Source organism: Hyla sarda, chromosome 1 (assembly GCF_029499605.1).
Source record: "Hyla sarda isolate aHylSar1 chromosome 1, aHylSar1.hap1, whole genome shotgun sequence".
Lineage (NCBI taxonomy): Eukaryota > Metazoa > Chordata > Amphibia > Anura > Hylidae > Hyla > Hyla sarda.
This window is the reverse complement of record NC_079189.1, coordinates 80,320,540-80,340,082: the sequence shown is the minus strand read 5'-3', so window position 1 is coordinate 80,340,082 and position 19,543 is coordinate 80,320,540. Positions and strand designations below refer to the sequence as shown.

The following is a 19,543-nucleotide window of genomic DNA, read 5'->3' as shown; positions in this document are numbered from 1 at the left end:
AGCTTTGACCGCCGCTTCTAAAGGGTTAATACCGCACATTGCTGCGATCGGCAATGTGTGGTATTAGCCGCGGGTCCTGGCCGTTGATGAGTGCCGGGACCGACGCGATATGATGCAGGATCGCGTCGCGATCCCGCTTCATATCGCGGGAGCCGGAGCAGGACGTAATTATACGTCCTGCGTCGTTAAGGGGTTAAAATGATGTGGAGTATCATAAAAACTCATGGTTATATCGTGTAAGCCTAGATGGAGTATAAAGATAAAAAATGGAGTATAAAAATGGATATTGTCTTATAGTGGTAAAAAGGCAATACTTTCAGGAGAGTGACTGCTAGTGGTAATAGGTAGTCGTATGATTTCCTGGCATGGAGTAACATTTATCATAGAAAAAAGCATTGGTGGTGTTAGTGCTGGTATTTGTAGATGCTGACCTTGGGATCATTAGTTTAGGAGGCTGGATATAGGTATATCCAGGGTAGGAAAGAACCCGAATATGACCATATTAGTGGATATTTGGTTCCATGTATGGTTACTTACCCTTGAGGTGTCCTGTGCTTGAGTTCACAGGACACCTCAAAAGTAAGTAACCATACATGGAACCAAATCTCCACTAATATGTTCATGTTTTGGTTCTTTCCTACCCTGGATATACCTATACCCAGGCTCCTAACCTATGTAATTTTTTTATCTGCAAGTTGTTTATATGTGTTTTTACAGTTGTTGTTGTGGACCTGAGGAAGGCGTGAGAACACGCCGAAACGCATTGTCCAGTTGTACCCTTTATGTATGAATAAAAGAATCCTGTGTATCCATTAGCATCTTGACTCATTTTCCTCGTAGCGCTTGGAAGACAGAACCCCCGCATATTTCTGTGTTTCCTTTTCCTTTACTGAGGTTGTATTGTGTAAATACTGTATTGTACTGTTTATTGTCAGGTATCCTCAGAGAGTTGCCATTCTTAGGTGTGCATGCAGTAGGAGAAAAATCTGGGTCAATGGCGGAATCCATGGATGAAACCAAGATTGAGATGGTAGTAAATGTAGAAATTACTTTATTAGCCAGACACAACACATTTTGGGGCCTTGGATTCCCTTCTTCAGGTATAATGGCATCATGGATGATGCCATTACACCTGAAGAAGGGGAACCTAGGCCCCAAAAAGCATTGTATCTGGCTAATAAAGTAATTTCTATGTTTACTACCATCTCCATCTTGGTTTCATCCTTGGATTGCACCATTGACCTGGATGCACCATTTACCATCGGCTGGATTGAATCTGGAGCCAACATCGGGAGGCAGCACCACATCTTATATGCGCTTGTATAGTTGTGTCTTTTACAAAACCGTATCAGGTGAGAGGACCACTGAAATATTCTGAAACCTATTCTCACCTCTTCTATCCCTATTGGTAAAACTTTACTGCCCCATGAGGAGCTCTGCCTATTTTTCATAGATTTATCAAGCATTATTTGGTGTGCTGCACTTTCTTGATGTCGGATGTGGATTTGCTAGAAGCACTGTCAGCAAAAAAGCTTTTAGATCAGCAATAATCTTTCATTTTTATTTCAGCAAATAAACCATCAATCCAAGTACACTCAAATAGCATAATCCTATAATTCTTAAGCGCACAGTGCACTAGATAATGGAAACTATGCTGGATACACTTTTATTTCCTTATAGTAAAACTGAGCAAAGAAGGTGCAATTTTGGTATAGTTGGAATCAGATCGACTGGTAGAATAAAGTTTGTCTGTCAGTTTTACCATGCAATGAACTAATAAAAAAATAAATAAATAAATAAAAATGGCCCACAGAATATCCCAAATTTATTTTTATTTTTTTCCATAAAAATATTTTTTTCTGGCTTCATAATCCATACTATGGTAAAAAAAAAAAAAAAAAAGAAGGCCGTAAAAAGTGCAACTTACAACGTAAAAAGAAAAAAAAATGTAAGCCCAAAATCTAAAATGGTAAAATGGAAGATGGGTTTGGATGAGGGTGCCAGGAATAGAGTAAAGATAATGGGGCTTTTTTTTCTTTTTCTTTTTTAAAACTTAAATACATAAAATAGGCAAGATGGGCATTATGAAGTCAGAGCGTATTTACCCATTCTGTATGAAATATTTGTAATCAAGAATAAAATACATAAAAACAGTTCTAAAGAATGAACTCAAACTTTTGATACACGAAGAATCTTGTTACTTACACATAGGTATAAAAATAAACAGAATAGCACAAATGTACTTGTGTATAAAAAATCCTGAATATCTATAATATGAACCTGCATAAGCCTATTCTCCTGCATAATTCCACATGGAAATTCCATTGTGTGAACATAGCCTAACTGAATTTAAAATGTCTAGAATATACACATATTTATCATGAGGCAAAAATAAAAGGTGAATGCTATCACTTCCTCTTCCCCACAACCACTTCCCCTTGATAACATATACTAAATGTGGTTTTATGTTTATATATGTATTATTTTTTTATGTCTAAATATTTTGCAAGAATTGGGGCTCATGAAAGCGTTACATCCAAAATATGTTCTATTTTATGCAAAATTAGTCCATTGAATTAACAATTCCATTTATTTTACATTTTCTGCCCAAAAACCCTGCATTTTATAAATTACCCTAATATAAGGCAACAATAATGTTTGCCACTTCTATTGTTTCATAAAATCTAAGTTTTGTTAACATTATTAGATTTTTTTATACTAGCCTACACAACATTCTAAAATAGATGTGTGCAGTCTAATGTCCTAAAGGTTATTTAGCTGTGAAATGACAAGTAAATTTCATTTAAATAAAATATAACTTTGTCAAATAGACAGGTATTTAGATTTTTTCATGATTTCAAAGTTTTCTAAACACAATTAACAATATAAAAAAAAATGAAAGCTCTTATTTTTTTTGTCATGGCTAAATACAGGCTCATATTAATATACCTTTTCTTAAGTAGTGTGGCTTTGTATAAGAAATGTCAGTCTGAATTGTACTAAATCCATGTAAATCATACTTAACCAAAGCAACCCAAAAGACATTAGTGCACATGTAGGTTCCTTACTGAATCTAAAATCAGGAAAACAAAATATAAATGACTTTTCCTTATATGGATGAAAATATTGACAATCTGTCATAATAAGTCATTCTAGAACACCAAGAACATCTGCAGTATGCCTTTCCCCAGTGGATTCTGGTGCTACCATTACCTTTGTGGATGATGTGGGCCTTTTTATTCTCTGAAATTGTCCATTAGATGGTGACATGCTAGCAAACAGGAGGTTAAACTGACTTGTTTATACGGACACATACATATATTATAACAAAATGTATGGGGACAAAACATATCTCCTGAAAACCTGTCATTTATAAATGTAAAAATATAATGGAAGGTTTTTATGAAATATGTTGTATCCCCTTTTTTTTTAAAACAATTTATGTATATGTCCGTATGAGTAACAGTTTGTAAATATGTGCTTCCCCTGTGTACCATTTAATTTCCCCTTGTTCCATTTTGTTACCCCCTTTCATCACCCCCTGTGCCATTTCACCACCCTACTTCATCACTCCCAGCTTAAATCTAACATTTCCTGATGAGACATCCTTTCGCTGCGCTCCTCGGGCACATCAGAGGAATCTCTCATCAGTGGTCTCGGAAGTCCCCACTGCCAGTGGTTTGAGATCTGTCCACTGCCAATTAACATTTAGGTAGCATTGGCCATGGTCACATAAAAACAGTGACCAGCGGCTGCTGCTATGGCCAAACTGAGTGGTCCCATGACACACCTACAGACTTCTGCAGAACCACTAATGTTATGCAACACACCGTTTGTGGGTAGGGTAACACTGAGTTGTCAATTTAGTTATATATTTCCATAGGAATATTAGAGAAATTGCAGTATAGTAAGTTCTAAGAAAAGATGCTTTAATATTTTTATTTTATGGGCATGGACAGGAATGAAGTAAAACAGCCATATCAGGAGAGTCATTTTTAGCATGTGAACCACTGTTATCAATATGGTCATGTTCAAAGAGTAAGTCCTTAGTATAAATATCCTTGGACTTAGCCATTCCAACCTAAATGAAAATATATTTTGCAACATTTTACAGTCTCCTGAAAGTACCCAAAAATGTATAAATAATAGAAATGCTTTATCTTACTAATTTACTTTCCTTTTCCCTCAATTGTTAAAGGGGTCCTCCCACTAAGCAAAAGGGGTATAATCAAATGTGTACTACATACATACAAACATACAGTAAAAGATTACAAATGTGTTGTTTTTTAACCAAAATAACTTCTATCACTGAACCCATGAATCCAATCACTTCCTGGTTTCCTCTCTGAACTATAGCTATTGCTGTGCGGCAGTGCAAGGCTTTCCAATAATCCTTCTTTCTTGCATGTATAGTGGAGTCTAACTGGCAGTACTTCTAGGGCAAGCCCAGATTGTCCATCTGGCACACTTGTCTTGTGCTTGGTGGGTTGGGCCATCCAGTGGGCTGTGCCATCCACCTTAATATGCGCTAAGAGCATCAGCTACTGCAAAGGCGGCATATATTGGTCAGAGATGAAAGTGTTGGTGGGGAGAGATCTCCCTTGACTGGTTCTGCATTCCACACATATGCAACCTCTAAATTCAGTTCAAATGGCGCACTTGGACATAGGATGCTACAAAAGCCTGATTTGCCAGTCTTTCCTAGCTCCTGTGCAGCATGGAAGATGCTGGAATAGGAAATTAATTCATATGCTGGAACTGGCACTGCTTAAAGTTCCAGCCTCAGCCTTCCAGTGACAGCAGGTAAAATAATATCAACTGGGGGAAAAAAAAAAAAAACTTTAGGAAAGTTTGCTTCACCTTTTGCACAACTACAACTCCCATGATGCCTGATACCCTACAGGCATGGTTGGAGTTGTTGCTTTGCAACAGCTGGAGAGCCACTTGAATCAAGGTGATCAGTAGGGGTCCCAGCAATTGGACCTCCCAAAAAATTCAAAAATGTTTAAACATAGGAAAAAAATTTAATTTTATAAAATGCATTAGCTTAGATCTATTTATCTGAATGGGGAAAAAAACTTTCATTGTTCCTTTTATTTGTCATTTTCTTTGCCTAATGGTAACAATATTGTTTTGTCAAAAAAGGAAAAGGTGACAAGACTAATATCCACTGTTTGTAGACAAAGTATCTTTTTCATAAGGCTTAGGGCTTACGGCAGTTGGATCCTGCAGGGGAATTTCCAAAATGTCTCCTGCCATATCCCTGCCAGACCCATGCCATACCCCATTCAATTTCAATGTGGTGACTGAAGCCAGCTCTAGACTCCAGTCGGCTAGTTTTTAGAATTGTATCTGTTTTTTATCCCAAAAAACTGTGATATGCTGCACTTTTCAATCCGGTTCAAAAACTGAATAAGGTGGGAAAATTAGTTAGTCACTAGCTAATTCTGGTCACCTTATTGAAATGACTGGGGTACAGAATAGGTCTGGCAGGGATATGGCAGGAGGCCGTTTTGAAATTCTGTCTGCTGAATGCTGCACACATTATTCGTTTATCATATGCCTACTGCTTTTTGCAACCCTACCGATATATTTTAGCAAGAAGTAGCCATATAGAAAGGAGCAGTATGAGACTAGAGTATGGTGCAGTATGAGACTAGAGGATAAGAGGATCAATGCAGAATTACCATATATACTCGAGTATAAGCCGATCCGAATATAAGCCAAGGCCCCTAATTTTACCCCAAAAACCCAAGAAAAGTTATTGACATGACTATAAGCCTAGAGTGGGAAATACATCATCCCCCCATGCAATCATCCAGACCCCCGTCATCACCCCCCCCCCCCTTCATCATCACCGCCTTTCAATCCCTTCATCAGTGGTTTTCAACCTGCAGACCTCCAGATGTTGCAAAACTACAACTCCCAGCATGCCCGGACAGCCATCAACTGTCCAGGCATGCTGGGAGTTGTAGTTTTGAAACCTCTGGAGGTCCACAGGTTGAAGACCGCTGCGGCCTTCGTCATCATCCAGCCCCCCCCCCCCCCCCTTTTGTTTTGTACTCACCTCCCCTCAGCGGGAAGTTATGGTGAGCTGGTCCAGGCCATCTATGCTGCAGGGACCATCCGGTGGGGAGGATTAGTCGTTGCTGGCTGTCCATTTTTACCGTGGGTGCCTCTTCTCCGCGCTTCGGGCCCAGCCCCGGACTAGTGATGTTGCCTTGACAACGACGCACAGGGACATTGCGCATGAATGCTGGGCATGCTGGGAGTTGTAGTTTTGCCACATCTGGAGGTCCGCAGGTTGAAGACCACTGATGAAGGGATTGACAGGCGGAGAGTTCACTCGAGTATAAGCCGAGGGGGGCGATTTTGGCTGAAAAACACGGCTTTTACTCGAGTATATACGGTAGTCAAATTTTACAAAACTTTTGTGTTTGTTTAAATTTTTTGTGATTTGTTTCAAGTGAATTTGTACAGGAGCAGAAACTCATCTACACCCGGTCCAGCAAGTGCTAACTTTCTCTAGTTCAGTACATATTTTTTCACAGTGCTCAAGCATTGGACCTCACAGAAACTATGAAGAAGAGCATGGACTGCTGGTATTTTCACAGGACTCTCTGATCTTCTACAGTAAGCAGCGGTCCACTGTTCTATGGTAACTAGAGATGAGCAAACTTTAGAAAAATTAGATTTGGCCGATTCGCCGAATTTTTCGAAAAAATTTGGTTCAATATGAATTTATTTGCGGCTAATCTAAATATATAAAACTCAACATATGTGTGTGTGTATATGTATGTATGTATGTTCCACAAAAACTTTCAAACGGCTAAAGATATTAACATGAAACTTGGCACACGTTACTTATTTGTCAACAACAAACATAGGATAGGTAATTTAACCCTTACTCACCCCCCATTGGCAAGGAGCGGGGCTTATGTTTAAAGTCCCATGCAAGTCAATGGGAAATATGTGTTACCTCATAACTTCCAAACGGCTGGAGATATTTCGATAATACTTGGTCACATGTTACTTATATGTCCACTTAAAATATAGGATAGTTAATTTAACCCTTAACTACCCCCATTTGTGAGGGACAGGGTTTTTGTTTAAAGTCCAATGCAAATCAATGGGAAATGTATGTTCCCATATAATTTCCGTACGGCTGGAGCTATTGCAATACCTGGTACACATATTACGGGTCGGGATATGAGGACGGGATAGGAGGTCTGGATAGGAGGACGGGATATGAGGACGAGATGGGAGGTCTGGATAGGAGGTTGGGATAGGAGGTCAAGATAGGAGGATGGGATAGGAGGTCAAGATAGGAGGTTGAGATATGAGGACGGGAAAGGAGGTCGGGATAAGAGGTCGGGATAGGAGGTCTGGATAGGAGGATGGGATAGGAGAATGGGATAGGAGGATGGGATAGGAGGACGAGATAGGAAGACGGGATAGGAGGTCGGGATAGGAGGACGGGATATGAGGACGGGAAAGGAGGTCGGGATAGGAGGTCGGGATAGGAGGCCAAGATATGAGGACGGGAAAGGAGGTCAGGGTAGGAGGTTGGGATAGGAGGACGGGATAGGAGGTTGAGATAGGAGGTCGGGATAGGAGGACGGGATATGAGGATGGGATAGGAGGACGGGATAGGAGGATGGGATAGGAGGACGGGATAGGAGGTCGGGATAAGAGGACGGGAGATGAGATTGGGTAGGAGGTCGGGATAGGAGGACGGGATGGGAGGTCTGGATAGGAGGTTGGGATAGGAGGTCGAGAAAGGAGGATGGGATAGGAGGTCAAGATAGGAGGTCGAGATATGAGGATGGGAAAGGAGGTCGGGATAAGAGGTCGGGATAGGAGGTCTTGATAGGAGGATGGGATAGGAGAATGGGATAGGAGGATGGGATAGGAGGTCGAGATAGGAGGTCGGGATAGGAGGACGGGATATGAGGACGGGAAAGGAGGTCGAGATAGGAGGTCGGGATAGGAGGCCGAGATATGAGGACGGGAAAGGAGGTCAGGATAGGAGGTCGGGATAGGAGGACGGGATAGGAGGACGGGATAGGAGATTGAGATAGGAGGTCGAGAAAGGAGGACGGGATAGGAGGTCGGGATAGGAGGTTGAGATAGGAGGTCAGGATAGGAGGATGGGATAGGAGGACGGGATAGGAGGTCGGGATAGGAGGACAGGATAGGAGGATGAGATAGGAGGTCGAGATAGGAGGACGGGATAGGAGGACGGGATAGGAGGTCGAGATAGGAGGATGGGATAGGAGGTCAGGATAGGAGGTGGGGATAGGAGGTCCAGATTGGAGGACGGGATAGGATGTCGGGATAGGATGTCAGGATAGGAGGTCGAGATAGGAGGACTGGATTGGAGGACTGGATAGGAGGACAGAATAGGAGGTCGGATAGGAGGACGGGATATCAGGACAGGATAGGAGGACAGGAAAGGAGGTTGACATAGGAGGTCAGGATAGGAGGACGGGATAGGAGGACGGGATAGGAGGACGGGATAGGAGGTCGGGATAGGAGGACGGGATAGGAGGATGGGATAGGTGGTCGTGATAGGAGGACGAGATATGAGGTCGGGATAGGAGGTCAGGTAGGAGGTCGGGATAGGATGTTGGGATAGGAGGACAAGATAGGAGGACGGGATATCAGGACGGGATAGGAGGTTGGGATAGGAGGTCGAGATAGGAGGTCAAGATAGGAGGTCGAGATATGAGGACGGGAAAGGAGGTCAGGATAGGAGGTCGGGAAAGGATATCAGGATAGTAGGTCGGGATAGGAAGACAAGATAGGAGGACAAGATAGGAGGGCAAGATAGGAGGTCGAGATATGAGGACGGGAAAGGAGGTCGGTATAGGAGGACAGGATAGGAGGTCTGGATAAGAGGTCAGGATAGGAGGTCGAGATAGGAGGATGGGATAGGAGGTCAAGATAGGAGGTCGAGATATGAGGACGGGAAAAGAGGTCGGGATAGGAGGACGGGATAGGAGGTTGAGATAGGAGGTCGAGATAGGAGGATGGGATAGGAGGTCGGGATAGGAGGTCGGGATAGGAGGTCAGGATAGGAGGTTGGGATAGGAGCTCGAGATTGGAGGACAGGATAGGAGGTCGGGATAGGAGGTCGAGATAGGAGGACGGGATAGGAGAATCGAGGACGGGATAGGAGGTTGGGATAGGAGGACGGTATAGGAGGTCGGGACAGGAGGTCGAGATAGGAGGTCGGGAGAGGAGGTCGGGATGTGGGGTCGGGATATGACAACAATATATGGGGACTGCATATGAAGTCAAAAGCTTCCTCCTTTGTTTATTTTCCTCCCCAAAAAGGATTAGGAAGGAAAAACCGGGAAACGCCGGGTACTCTGCTAGTCTATATTAAAAATGGCTATTTCTGGCCTATAGAGATCCTCAATAGGAGGGTAGAACACTTTGCTGTGTTCTAACACGCATATGAAGTGTGCTGGGGCAGTGAAATAATACTGTTATTCAGTATGACATACAGATTACAGGCAACGCTTTTAGAATCACTGCCGCAGAGCTGCACAATGACAGAGCCTGGAGGTGGCATCAGTATGAGGAGACCATATAGTGGCTGAATGACACAGCTTGCATGAGGCTGAAGCATGTTGAGACATAAAGTGGCTAAATGACACAGCGTGGAGGTGTTGGCAGCATGTGGAGACCATATAGTGGCTGAATGACACAGTGTGGAGGTGTTGGCAACATTAGGAGAACATATAGTGGCTGAATGACACAGCCTGGAGCTGGCAGAAGCATGAGTAGACACTAGGGCTTCACAATCCCTAAGATTAAAAGATGAATTTAGAAATTTAAATTGAAGATTTATGGTAGCTAGTGCTACCATAAAAATTTTTTAGGTCCAGGCCCAGCTCACCAGCATCAGTAAACCATCTATTGGCTGAATGAAACAGCTTGGAGTTGGCTGAAGCATGAGGAGACCATATAGTCTCTGAATGGCACAGCCTGGAGTTGGCAGCAGCATGAGTAGACCCTAGGGCTTTACAATCCCTAAGTTTAAAAGATGAATTATGTGCTACCATAACAAAATTTTTATTCCCAGACCCAGGCCAAGCAGCATCAATAAACCATATATTGCCTGAATGACACACCATGGAGTTGGCTGAAGCATGAGGAGACAATATAATTCTGAAAGGCACAGCCTGGAGTTGGCTGCAGCATGATTAGACACCAGGGCTTCACAATCCCTAAGCTAGTGCTACCATAAAAAATGTTTAGGCCCAGACCCAGGCCCAGCAGCATCAGAAAACCATATATTGGCTGAATGACACCGCCTGGAGTTGACTGAAGCATGAGGAGACCATATAGTGTCTGAATGGCACAGCATGGAGTTGGCAGCAGCATGAGGAGACCATTGAAATTTATGATTTTTAAATTTAAATTTAATATTTTTAATTTAAATTGAGGGTTTTGAAATTGAACTTTTAACGCCCAAGTTTTCGTGTCCCGGGCCCCGACGTGTGGGTACAAAGGACCAAATCTAACAAGGAGTCACATGTCACATGGCAGCACAATGACAGAGCCTGGAGGTGGCATCAGTAGGAGGACACCATATCGTTGCAGAATGGCATAGCCTGGAGTTGGCTGAAGCATGAGAAGAGACCATATAGTTGCTGAATGAGACAGCCTGGAGGTGGCATCAGTATGAGGAGAGCTTATGGTGGCTGAATGACTGTCTGGAGTTTGTGGAAGCATGGGGAGAACATATAGTGTCTGAATGCCACAGCCTGGAGTTGGCGGCAGATGAGGAGACAATAGGGTCTCACAACCTCTAAGAATAAAAGATGAATTCTGAAATTTCCATTGAAAATGTATGCTTCCTAGGGCTACCATAAACATATATAAGTAATGTGCTAGGCCCAGCAGCATCACTAAACCATGTAGTTGCTCAATGACATAGCCTGGAGTTGGCTGAAGCACGAGAAGAAACCATATAGTGGCTGAATGAGACAGCCTGGAGGTGGCAGAGTGACCCGGTGGCAGTGACCCGGTGACAGAGTGGTGCGGTGGGTGGCAATACCAGTACCCGGTGACAAAGGTGGGTGAATAAAGGTATGATGCGGAGGAATGTTTGTAACAGGAGAGCAGTGCCTTAAATCTGCTTGACACCATCCATATTTGTGAAGTGTTAGTGTGGCACCATGGTCAATCTACTCTCATGCATCAGGCATTGGTGGTTGGAAATCCTGGCTGATCCTTCACAAAGGTCAGTCTCCACATTTTTCATGGACAGGCGAGTTCTCCTTGGGGTGACTGGCCCCCGCCGCACTAAACACCCGCTCTGATGGTACACTACTGGCCAGGCAGGACAGCTTTTCCAGGAAAAACTCTGCTAGTTGCGGCCACAAATCAAGTTTGGCTGCCCAGAAGTCCAGCAGATATTCAAGGTGTTTTGGCATGGGCATGTCAAGGTATGCCACCACTTGCTGGTTCAGGTCCTACTCCTGGTGTACCTGCTGCTGATGAGTTGCTTCACTATGTGGGTGAAGAAAGCTACTCATCAGCATCTGTAGACTCAGGCTGCTGTTGATGGAGCTGGTACTGCTCCTGCCACCCCACCCCTCCCCAGCAGCCATGGCAGTGGAAGGTGAGCTCAGGGGGTCCCCCTTTTAGACCTGCGAGAGGATGGACGATGGCGCCGATGGCATCGGCCAACTGACTACATAGGATGTTTCTGTAGTATGTCATTTTGTCCTCCCTCTCAGTGGGTGTAAAAAAAGGCCCCTATTTTGTGTTGGTAGTGAGGGTCCAACAAGGTGGAGATCCATAAGTCATCCCGCTGCCAAATGGTGACAATTCGGCTGTCACTATGCAAGCAGGTGAGCATGCATCGTGCCATTTGTGCAAGTAACTCAGAGGGACTCCCTGCCTCCATCTCCACTGCATACTGCCACAATGTGTCCTCTGTCTCACCTTCCTCATTACACTCTAGCTCCTTTGGCTGCTCCTGCTTCTCTCCTGTCAGATTACTAGAAAAAACTCCCATTTGGCGAAACCTAAACTGTGCTCCACTGTGCCCCTCCCCCTCCTCCTCCTCCTCCAGTTCAGCCCCCACAGGGATCATGTGGCCGTGAGATGTAGGCGACACGTCTCCAGTGCCCTAACCAGCCATAGTTTCCAACACGTGTTGTAAGAAATGAAGCAGAGGAATGACGTCGTTCATCTCGTAATCCTGGCGACTTACTAATAACGTGGCTTCCTCAAAGGGCATTAGCAAACGGCAGGTGTCACGTATGAGCTGCCACTGGTTCACATTGAAGTTACACAGGGGAGTACCCTTATCCACTTGGATCATCAAGAAATTGGTGATGGCTTTTCTCTGTTCGTACAGTTGGTCCAACATATGGAGGGTGGAATTCCAACGTGTGGCAATGTCACAAATCAGGCTATGTTGCGGGATATCATTCTGATGCTGCAGCTCAAGGAGTATGTGCTTTGCGGTGTACGAGTGGCTGAAGTGCATGCAAAGTTTCCTTCCATTGTTAGGATGTCTTGCTAGTGGGGGAAACACTTAAGGAACTGCTTCACAACCAGATTGAACACGTGTGCCATGTAGGGTGCATGGCTCACCCTTCCCAGTTGCAGCGCATGCAAGATGTTCTTCCTGTTGTCAGTCACCATGGTTCCCATTTCCAGTTTTTGGGGAGTAAGCCATGCTCCGATTTCTTTACAAATGACTTTTAGCAGTTCCTCTCCTGTGTGACTCTTTTTGCCAAGGCAAACCATGTGAAGAACAGCGTGACACTGCCGTGCCCTGCACACATGGTATGTTGAAGGGCCACTGAGATTTGTCTGTGCAGTGGAGGCTGAGGACATGGTGGAGGATGAGGAGACAGAGTTGCACACTGTCACAGGACCAATGGGCTGAGAGCGTGGAGGAGGTTGCGGCATGACCTGTCCATGTTGGGGTTGTGGCTGTGCAGGAACCACATTCACCCAGTGAACCGTAAAGGACATGAATTGTCCCTGACCGTAGTTACAGTTCCAGACGTCGGCGCTGCCATGCACTTTGGTACACACCGACAGGCTTAAGGACTGGACCACCATCTCTTCCACAAAATTGTGCAGGGCTGATACTGCTTTCTTCGCAAAGAAATGATAGCTTGGCACTCTCCCCCTCGGCTCGGCACAAGCCATCAGTTCTTTGAAAGGTGCAGAATCCACCACTTGAAAAGGGAGGGACTGCAGCACCGGCAACTTAGACAGGAGAACATTCAGCTTCTGCACTGTTGGATGAGTGAGCGCATACTGCTGTCTCTTGGACATGGTTTCGCCAATGGATTGTTAGCGGAGAGGCTGACTAAAAGTAGGAGGAGCAAGAGCATCTGGAGCGAAAGAAGGAGGGTATGACACACAACTCCCTTTGGCTGAGGTGATGGAGCCTTGGCTGGTTGACTGAGGGTGTGGCGTGCCACTGGGTGATGCAGCAGGCTGGACCACTACATCGGAGCCACGGTTCTCCCAGGCCGCTTTATGGTGGCAAAGCATATGTTGATGCAGTGCCGTGGTGCCAACATTTGGACCCTGGCCACGCTTCAACTTCTGCCAACATATCTTGCATGTGGCTATGTGAACCTCCTCTGGATGCTTGATGAAAAACTGTCACACCGCCGAGTTGCTGATTTTCCCACCAACAGTCTGCACTAATTGACTGCTACTGTCGGCGTCTCCAGGAACCCCGGTTCCACTACCTCCTGGGAAGGTAGGCTGCTGCGAAGAAGGTGGTCTCCCCCGGGCCCGTTTGGCTCCAGAATTTCCACTTATGCCACCATGCTGACTGTCAACCATGCTACCGCCTTGCTGGCTCAGCTGCTGCCTCACGGGCAACCTGCAACTCTCTTCTCCTGATGATGAAGCCCCTTCTGCACCAGGCCCCCAATTGCGATCGGCTTCATCATCATCAACAAGTGTCTGCACGTCACTGATGTCCTCCTCAGGTTTCTCAACAGTTTTCATGCTACAGGACCCTAAACCCTGGCAACACCGCCTCCCACATCACTCTCCTCATCACTACTTGCCCGCCTAGTGGAGGAAGCGGCGGATGTTTCCTCCACTACCTGGCTGGGGAGAAGCTGCTGACTGTCCTCTATTAGAACATCCTCAGTGAATCCTCAGAAGCTGCTGACTGTCCTCTATTAGAACATCCTCAGCATTAGATACTTCTGTAGGAGAGGGAACAGCATAGGGTAGAGGCAATGGGAAGACAGAGACTGCTCCCGGGCCATGCCAACTGAGGGTTGTGTCTGAGGAACCCACCGACTGTTGACTGGGGGTGTCAGATGTCACTTGTGATGAAGTGGATGACCGTATTAACCAATCAACGATGGCAGATTGGTTGCTGGTCGAGACACAACCGCTAGCTGACACTGGGAGCTCAGGCCTCTCACGGTGACTCCTGCTGCCACTTGCCCATAGTCTGCTGCGACCTCTGCCTGATGGATTTAGGCCCCTGCCACTCCTCTGTGCACGTCCTGGCACTTCTCTGCCTGATATACTAAGTGCGTCAGGTGAGTACAATATGCTTCACTACGCTTAAAACAGCATTTGTCTAGAACAGCAGCAGGTGGGCACTTTTGGCTGGCCTTTCACAGCATCTAGGCCCTTGACAGATTAACAGGTACAAAATAGTACACTACTTAGATGTAGGTATGTGGTATGCACTGATGAGGGCAGAAAAATGCTCTACAGTACACAAAAAAAAAAGTGTCTGAGTACAACACCAGCCATTGAGTACTTTTGCCTGGACTTTCACAGTATGTAGGCCCTTAACAGATTAACAGGTAAAAAATAGTACACTACTTAGATGTACAAATGCAGTATGCACTTATGAGGGCAGAAAAATATGCTACAGTACGCCTAAAAACACTGTATTTTTGTGAAACATCAGCCGGTGATTACTTTTCTCTCTCCTTTAACAGTATGTAGGTCCTTGACAGATTAACAGGTACAAAATAGTACACTACTTAGATGTATGTATGCGGTATGCACTGATGAGGGAAGAAACATGTGCTACAGTACGCCTAAAAACTCTGTATTTTTGTAAAACAAATGGACTGCTGTGTATTATACCGTTTACAGACTAGTATAACCAGAAGATGATTTTTTGTGGAACAAAGACACTGAATTGCGCAGAAAAATTATTCCTGCCTCCTGCTAAGGTTAAAGAAGTTGAGGCAGCTTGTTGAAATGTATACAATGCAGAAGAAAATGACTGGGAGGTTAATGCCTGCAGCTGCAGTAAAAATCCTTTTCAGTGAAAAAAAAACACTGCTTTCTGTCCACCAGTATTGTCGCATTTCGAATTTTTATCGCGAATATAGCAAATTCACAAATATTGTGAATATATTCACTATATATTCAAAATTGTGAATATTCGTTTTTCCACATATGGGCATATTCGCATATGTCAATATTTGAATATTCGCATATGCGCAAATTCGCATATGCGCATATGTGAATATTTGCATATTCCTTCTTTTCACTTGTGGGCCAATTAGAATAATGCAAATAAACTTGTCAGAGGTTATCAACAACATTCCTAGCAAATAATAGTAAAGTTGCCCACCCCTCACGGTTTTCCACCTCGAATACGTGAATATGCAAATATTCACATATGCGAATATTTGCATATGCGAATATGCTAATATAACGAATATGCGAAATTCGCGAATATAGGATGAATATTCCTCTATATATTTGCGAAATATCGCGAATTCCAATATGGCCAATGCTCATCACTATCCACCAGAATGCTGATGTGACTAGGATGTGAAACGCTGCTGAAATAAGCTTTTCTGTGTAACACACGCAATGTCAATCCTATCTGTATGCAGTGTAATGAATGATATGACGAGCCACAAAATGGCTTCCGAATACATAGGGCTGTGACATCACAGGGGGGACTGGCTGCTCATTGGCTGTATCCTGCTAATCGAATATTTCCTGAAAATCGTAACGAATTTGGGCTCGTCCGGTTCAATTCGCTCATCTCTAATGGTCACTGTTTAGAGAGGACACCATGAGGTAATCAGATCCATGCTGGAGACATTTTACCTAAAAAACAACACATTGGCACTATCTTACAGATATATATATATATATATATATATATATATATATATATATATATATATATATATATATATATATGTATCATGTTATTTTACCAAATTTGCTACTTGCCTGTCTTTGTGGGAAAATTCCTTTAAAGTGGTATTCTGGTGAAAAATAAAAATCAAATCAACTGGTGCCAGAAAGTTAAACAGATTTGTAAATTGCTTTTCTTAAAAATATCTTAATCCTTCCAGTACTTTCCGCTGCTGTATAACAGAGGAAGTTGTATAGTTCTTTCCAGTCTGACCACAGTGTTCTTTGCTGACACCCCTGTCCATGTCAGGAACTATACAGAGAGGTTTGCTATGGGGCTTTGCTCCTGCTCTGGACAGTTCCTGATACAGACAGAGGTATCAGACAGAAAAGAAAAGCTTAAATTTCTCTGTAGTATACGGCAGCTGAAAGTCCTGGAAGGATTAAGATTTTTTTTAATAGAAGTAATTTCCAAATCTGTTTAACTTTCTGGAGCCAGTTGATATGAAAAAAAATAAAATAATGTTTTCCACCGGAAAACCCATTTAAGGCCTGTGGTAATTGCATGAATGACCCCTACATTTTTACAGTAAAAATAGTTTATTTTGACATCCAGTTAATAAAAAAAAGTCTAATCAACCATCACTTGTTTCCCCCTGGAGGACTGCAACATGATGTGGTTACACAAGGTTAAAAAATCCACAAAGTAATAAACACTTATATAAGATGTTATGTTAAAACTTCCTGAAGGTTCTCTTGCCTTACAAGAGAGTTTTGCTTTGATACTTTTGTATGTCTGTCAAAATTGTCAGGTAATATAGATTCTGGACTAAGGCAATTTTATTGTACATTATACATTCTATGTAACCATGAAGCCTTAAGCTAATGTCTCAAAGTAATTTGTCCCTCTATAGGGTCACTCATGAAAATAACCTTTTTTTGAATAGAAGCTGACTGCAGGTCAAGGTTCTTTAACCCAAGTGATCAATAGTTATTACTGGAGGAAGCCACTTCTGGACAGACAATTCCCCTGCTGGAAAACTATAGCATTACTTGACAGCCAGTCAAGTGAATGGCCACGCATGTTATGCATGGATAGGCCAGGTCTGCCAAAGCAGGAGCTGTTCCTACAGTGTATCCTTCTATTCTACTCTATGCTACAGGATCCATATGCCCAGAGCATATGGACAGAACGTGACCTAAAATGATTGATGGTTTGGAAAAAAAAAAAAAAAAAAACATTACTAATATAACAAAAAATGTCTTGCAGTATGCTGGTGATTTGTTTCCAAGAAGAAGAAATGACCACATTGTAACAATGAAAAATCTGCAGATGTATGAGAAAACAGTAAAGAGCGCCACTGGAAGAATGCACATGCCAACAGTAAGCCTCTAGTTTAGTATATTCAAGCTTCTCTTTTACTGCTTTGTCTGAATAATGATGTACTTGGTAACAGAAATATACTAAATTACACCACATCTACATTAGCGCAGATAATAATATCAATTAAGTGCTTGAACATTAAAAAGAACGCTGGCTCGCTGTATGATAAATAGTTAGGTCTTATACAAAGAGGCTGATTCATATCATTCTCATCCTGTTTGGGTGAACCGCTTCAATAACTAATAGTTACATGGTAGGAAAAATGAATAATATACAGTATGTTATACATGGTCTCCTCTAACACTGGCAACAACAAGCATATTGGAACTATTGTCTGTTATCAATGATAGTTACATTATTTGACAAAAAAAATTGAGAATCAAGTATATGGAACAAATAGTTGCCATATGCTACTGATATGGCATCCCTTTGAAACAGGTATAAAACATTATTGTTGGCTAATAAAGGATAGGTATGTTATATTCTATCATCATTATTAAAATGGTTATCCTGGATTAGAAAATCAAAGCTAATTTCTTCCACAAACAGCACCACAACTGTTCTAAGGTTGTGTGTGGTATTACAACTTAGCTCCATTCACTTCAATGGAACTGACCTGCAACACCACATACAACCTGAAGACAAGTGTGGTGCTGTTTTTTTTTAATTTTATTTATTTTTTTAAATCAGCAGTTTTTCTAATTCTGGAATATGCACTTTTTTAATCTACAAAACAGAGTACAGCTGTGATTTTATGGTTTGCTTATATATATATATATATATATATATATATATATATATATATATATATATATATATTGTAAGGAGCTAGACCGTCCAGTCACTGACTACACAATCCAGCATGCCCTGACTACCAACTGGTGGACTTTTCCCGGCCAGTTAAGCTTATGCCTCCTGCAACCTTCTACTTACTGTTCACACACAGCGTTTGCAACCTCTTCCTGTGTGTCTCATCCACACTTCACTGTTGTGGGTGTCACTCACAGCTCGGGCTGTGTGTTCCTCACCAGGACCCCTTCCTCCCCCCACAGCCACATTGCTGTCTTCTGGGGAGAGCCCCAACTATTTTGTCTGACTTCCTTTTAAACACACTTCCCCCTTCTGATACCTCATTAACTAGGCCACAGGTGGAGGTTTCTCCAGGGTTAGCTAGGGAAATACTATCACACTATCACAATATATATATATATGTATATATATATATATATATATATATATATATATATATATATATATATATATAAAACTGTTTTTTATGCATGTTTATTTCTATCATTTTAAAGCTTGGTGAAAAAATTACAACAATGAAACATGAAGAACTCAGCAGCACAATACAGCAGAGGCTGTCTATGTTGGTGGATGCTTTGGACTATAAAGAAGAAGAAAGGCTTACTAACCAGAAGAAGCACTACAGTTTGTTTGACCTTGACAGTCCAAAGAATTATGGTGAAGATACTAGAGAAACACAAACAATGAATGTTAAAGGACTACACAATCCAACTGATGCGCCGAACAAAGACTTGTCATCCTATACACAACTGCCCAAGAATGTAATCAAGGAGCTAAACCTGGTTCTTCAGAAAAGCAAAAACCACAGGACTGAAAGAGAATAATACAAATGTTTCTTGGCGTAATGTAATGGGCTACAAATGATACTTGTAGGGACAAAGGGATTTCCTAATAATTAATTTTAATCTGCACGTATATAAATTACTATGCAAGCTATGTTGGCTATTTATTCCAGATATTTTATAATGTTGGCTAAATATTTCATATATTAACAAAATGTTCTTCTTAATAAAGTCTAAAAATTTACATATAAAGAGTTTGTATAGTTACATTAGAGGATCATAATCTATGAAACATTTTGTATGTATTATAAGGTGTAAAAAAATAAATAAATCCCAAAAGTGTTTTATTTTACCACATAAAAACTGGCCATAAACTAGCTATTTATAAAACAGAAATGACAAAATCTCTTTAGGAATCTGCATATAGGGA

General features: G+C 42.6%; 1 protein-coding gene across 4 annotated transcripts in view; it reads left to right on the top strand.

The window, feature by feature from the left end:
- Positions 1-19,333, top strand: part of ARAP2 (ArfGAP with RhoGAP domain, ankyrin repeat and PH domain 2) — a 416,250-nt gene extending 396,917 nt beyond the window's left edge. For all 4 annotated transcript variants that reach the window (XM_056556214.1, XM_056556235.1, XM_056556204.1 and 1 more), the window contains 2 exons: positions 17,408-17,521; positions 18,826-19,333. In XM_056556214.1, the coding sequence (XP_056412189.1) occupies positions 17,408-17,521; positions 18,826-19,155 (444 nt within the window). In that variant the 3' untranslated portion in view covers positions 19,156-19,333. The remainder of the gene's footprint in view (positions 1-17,407; positions 17,522-18,825) is intronic.
- Positions 19,334-19,543: the final 210 nt, after the last annotated feature.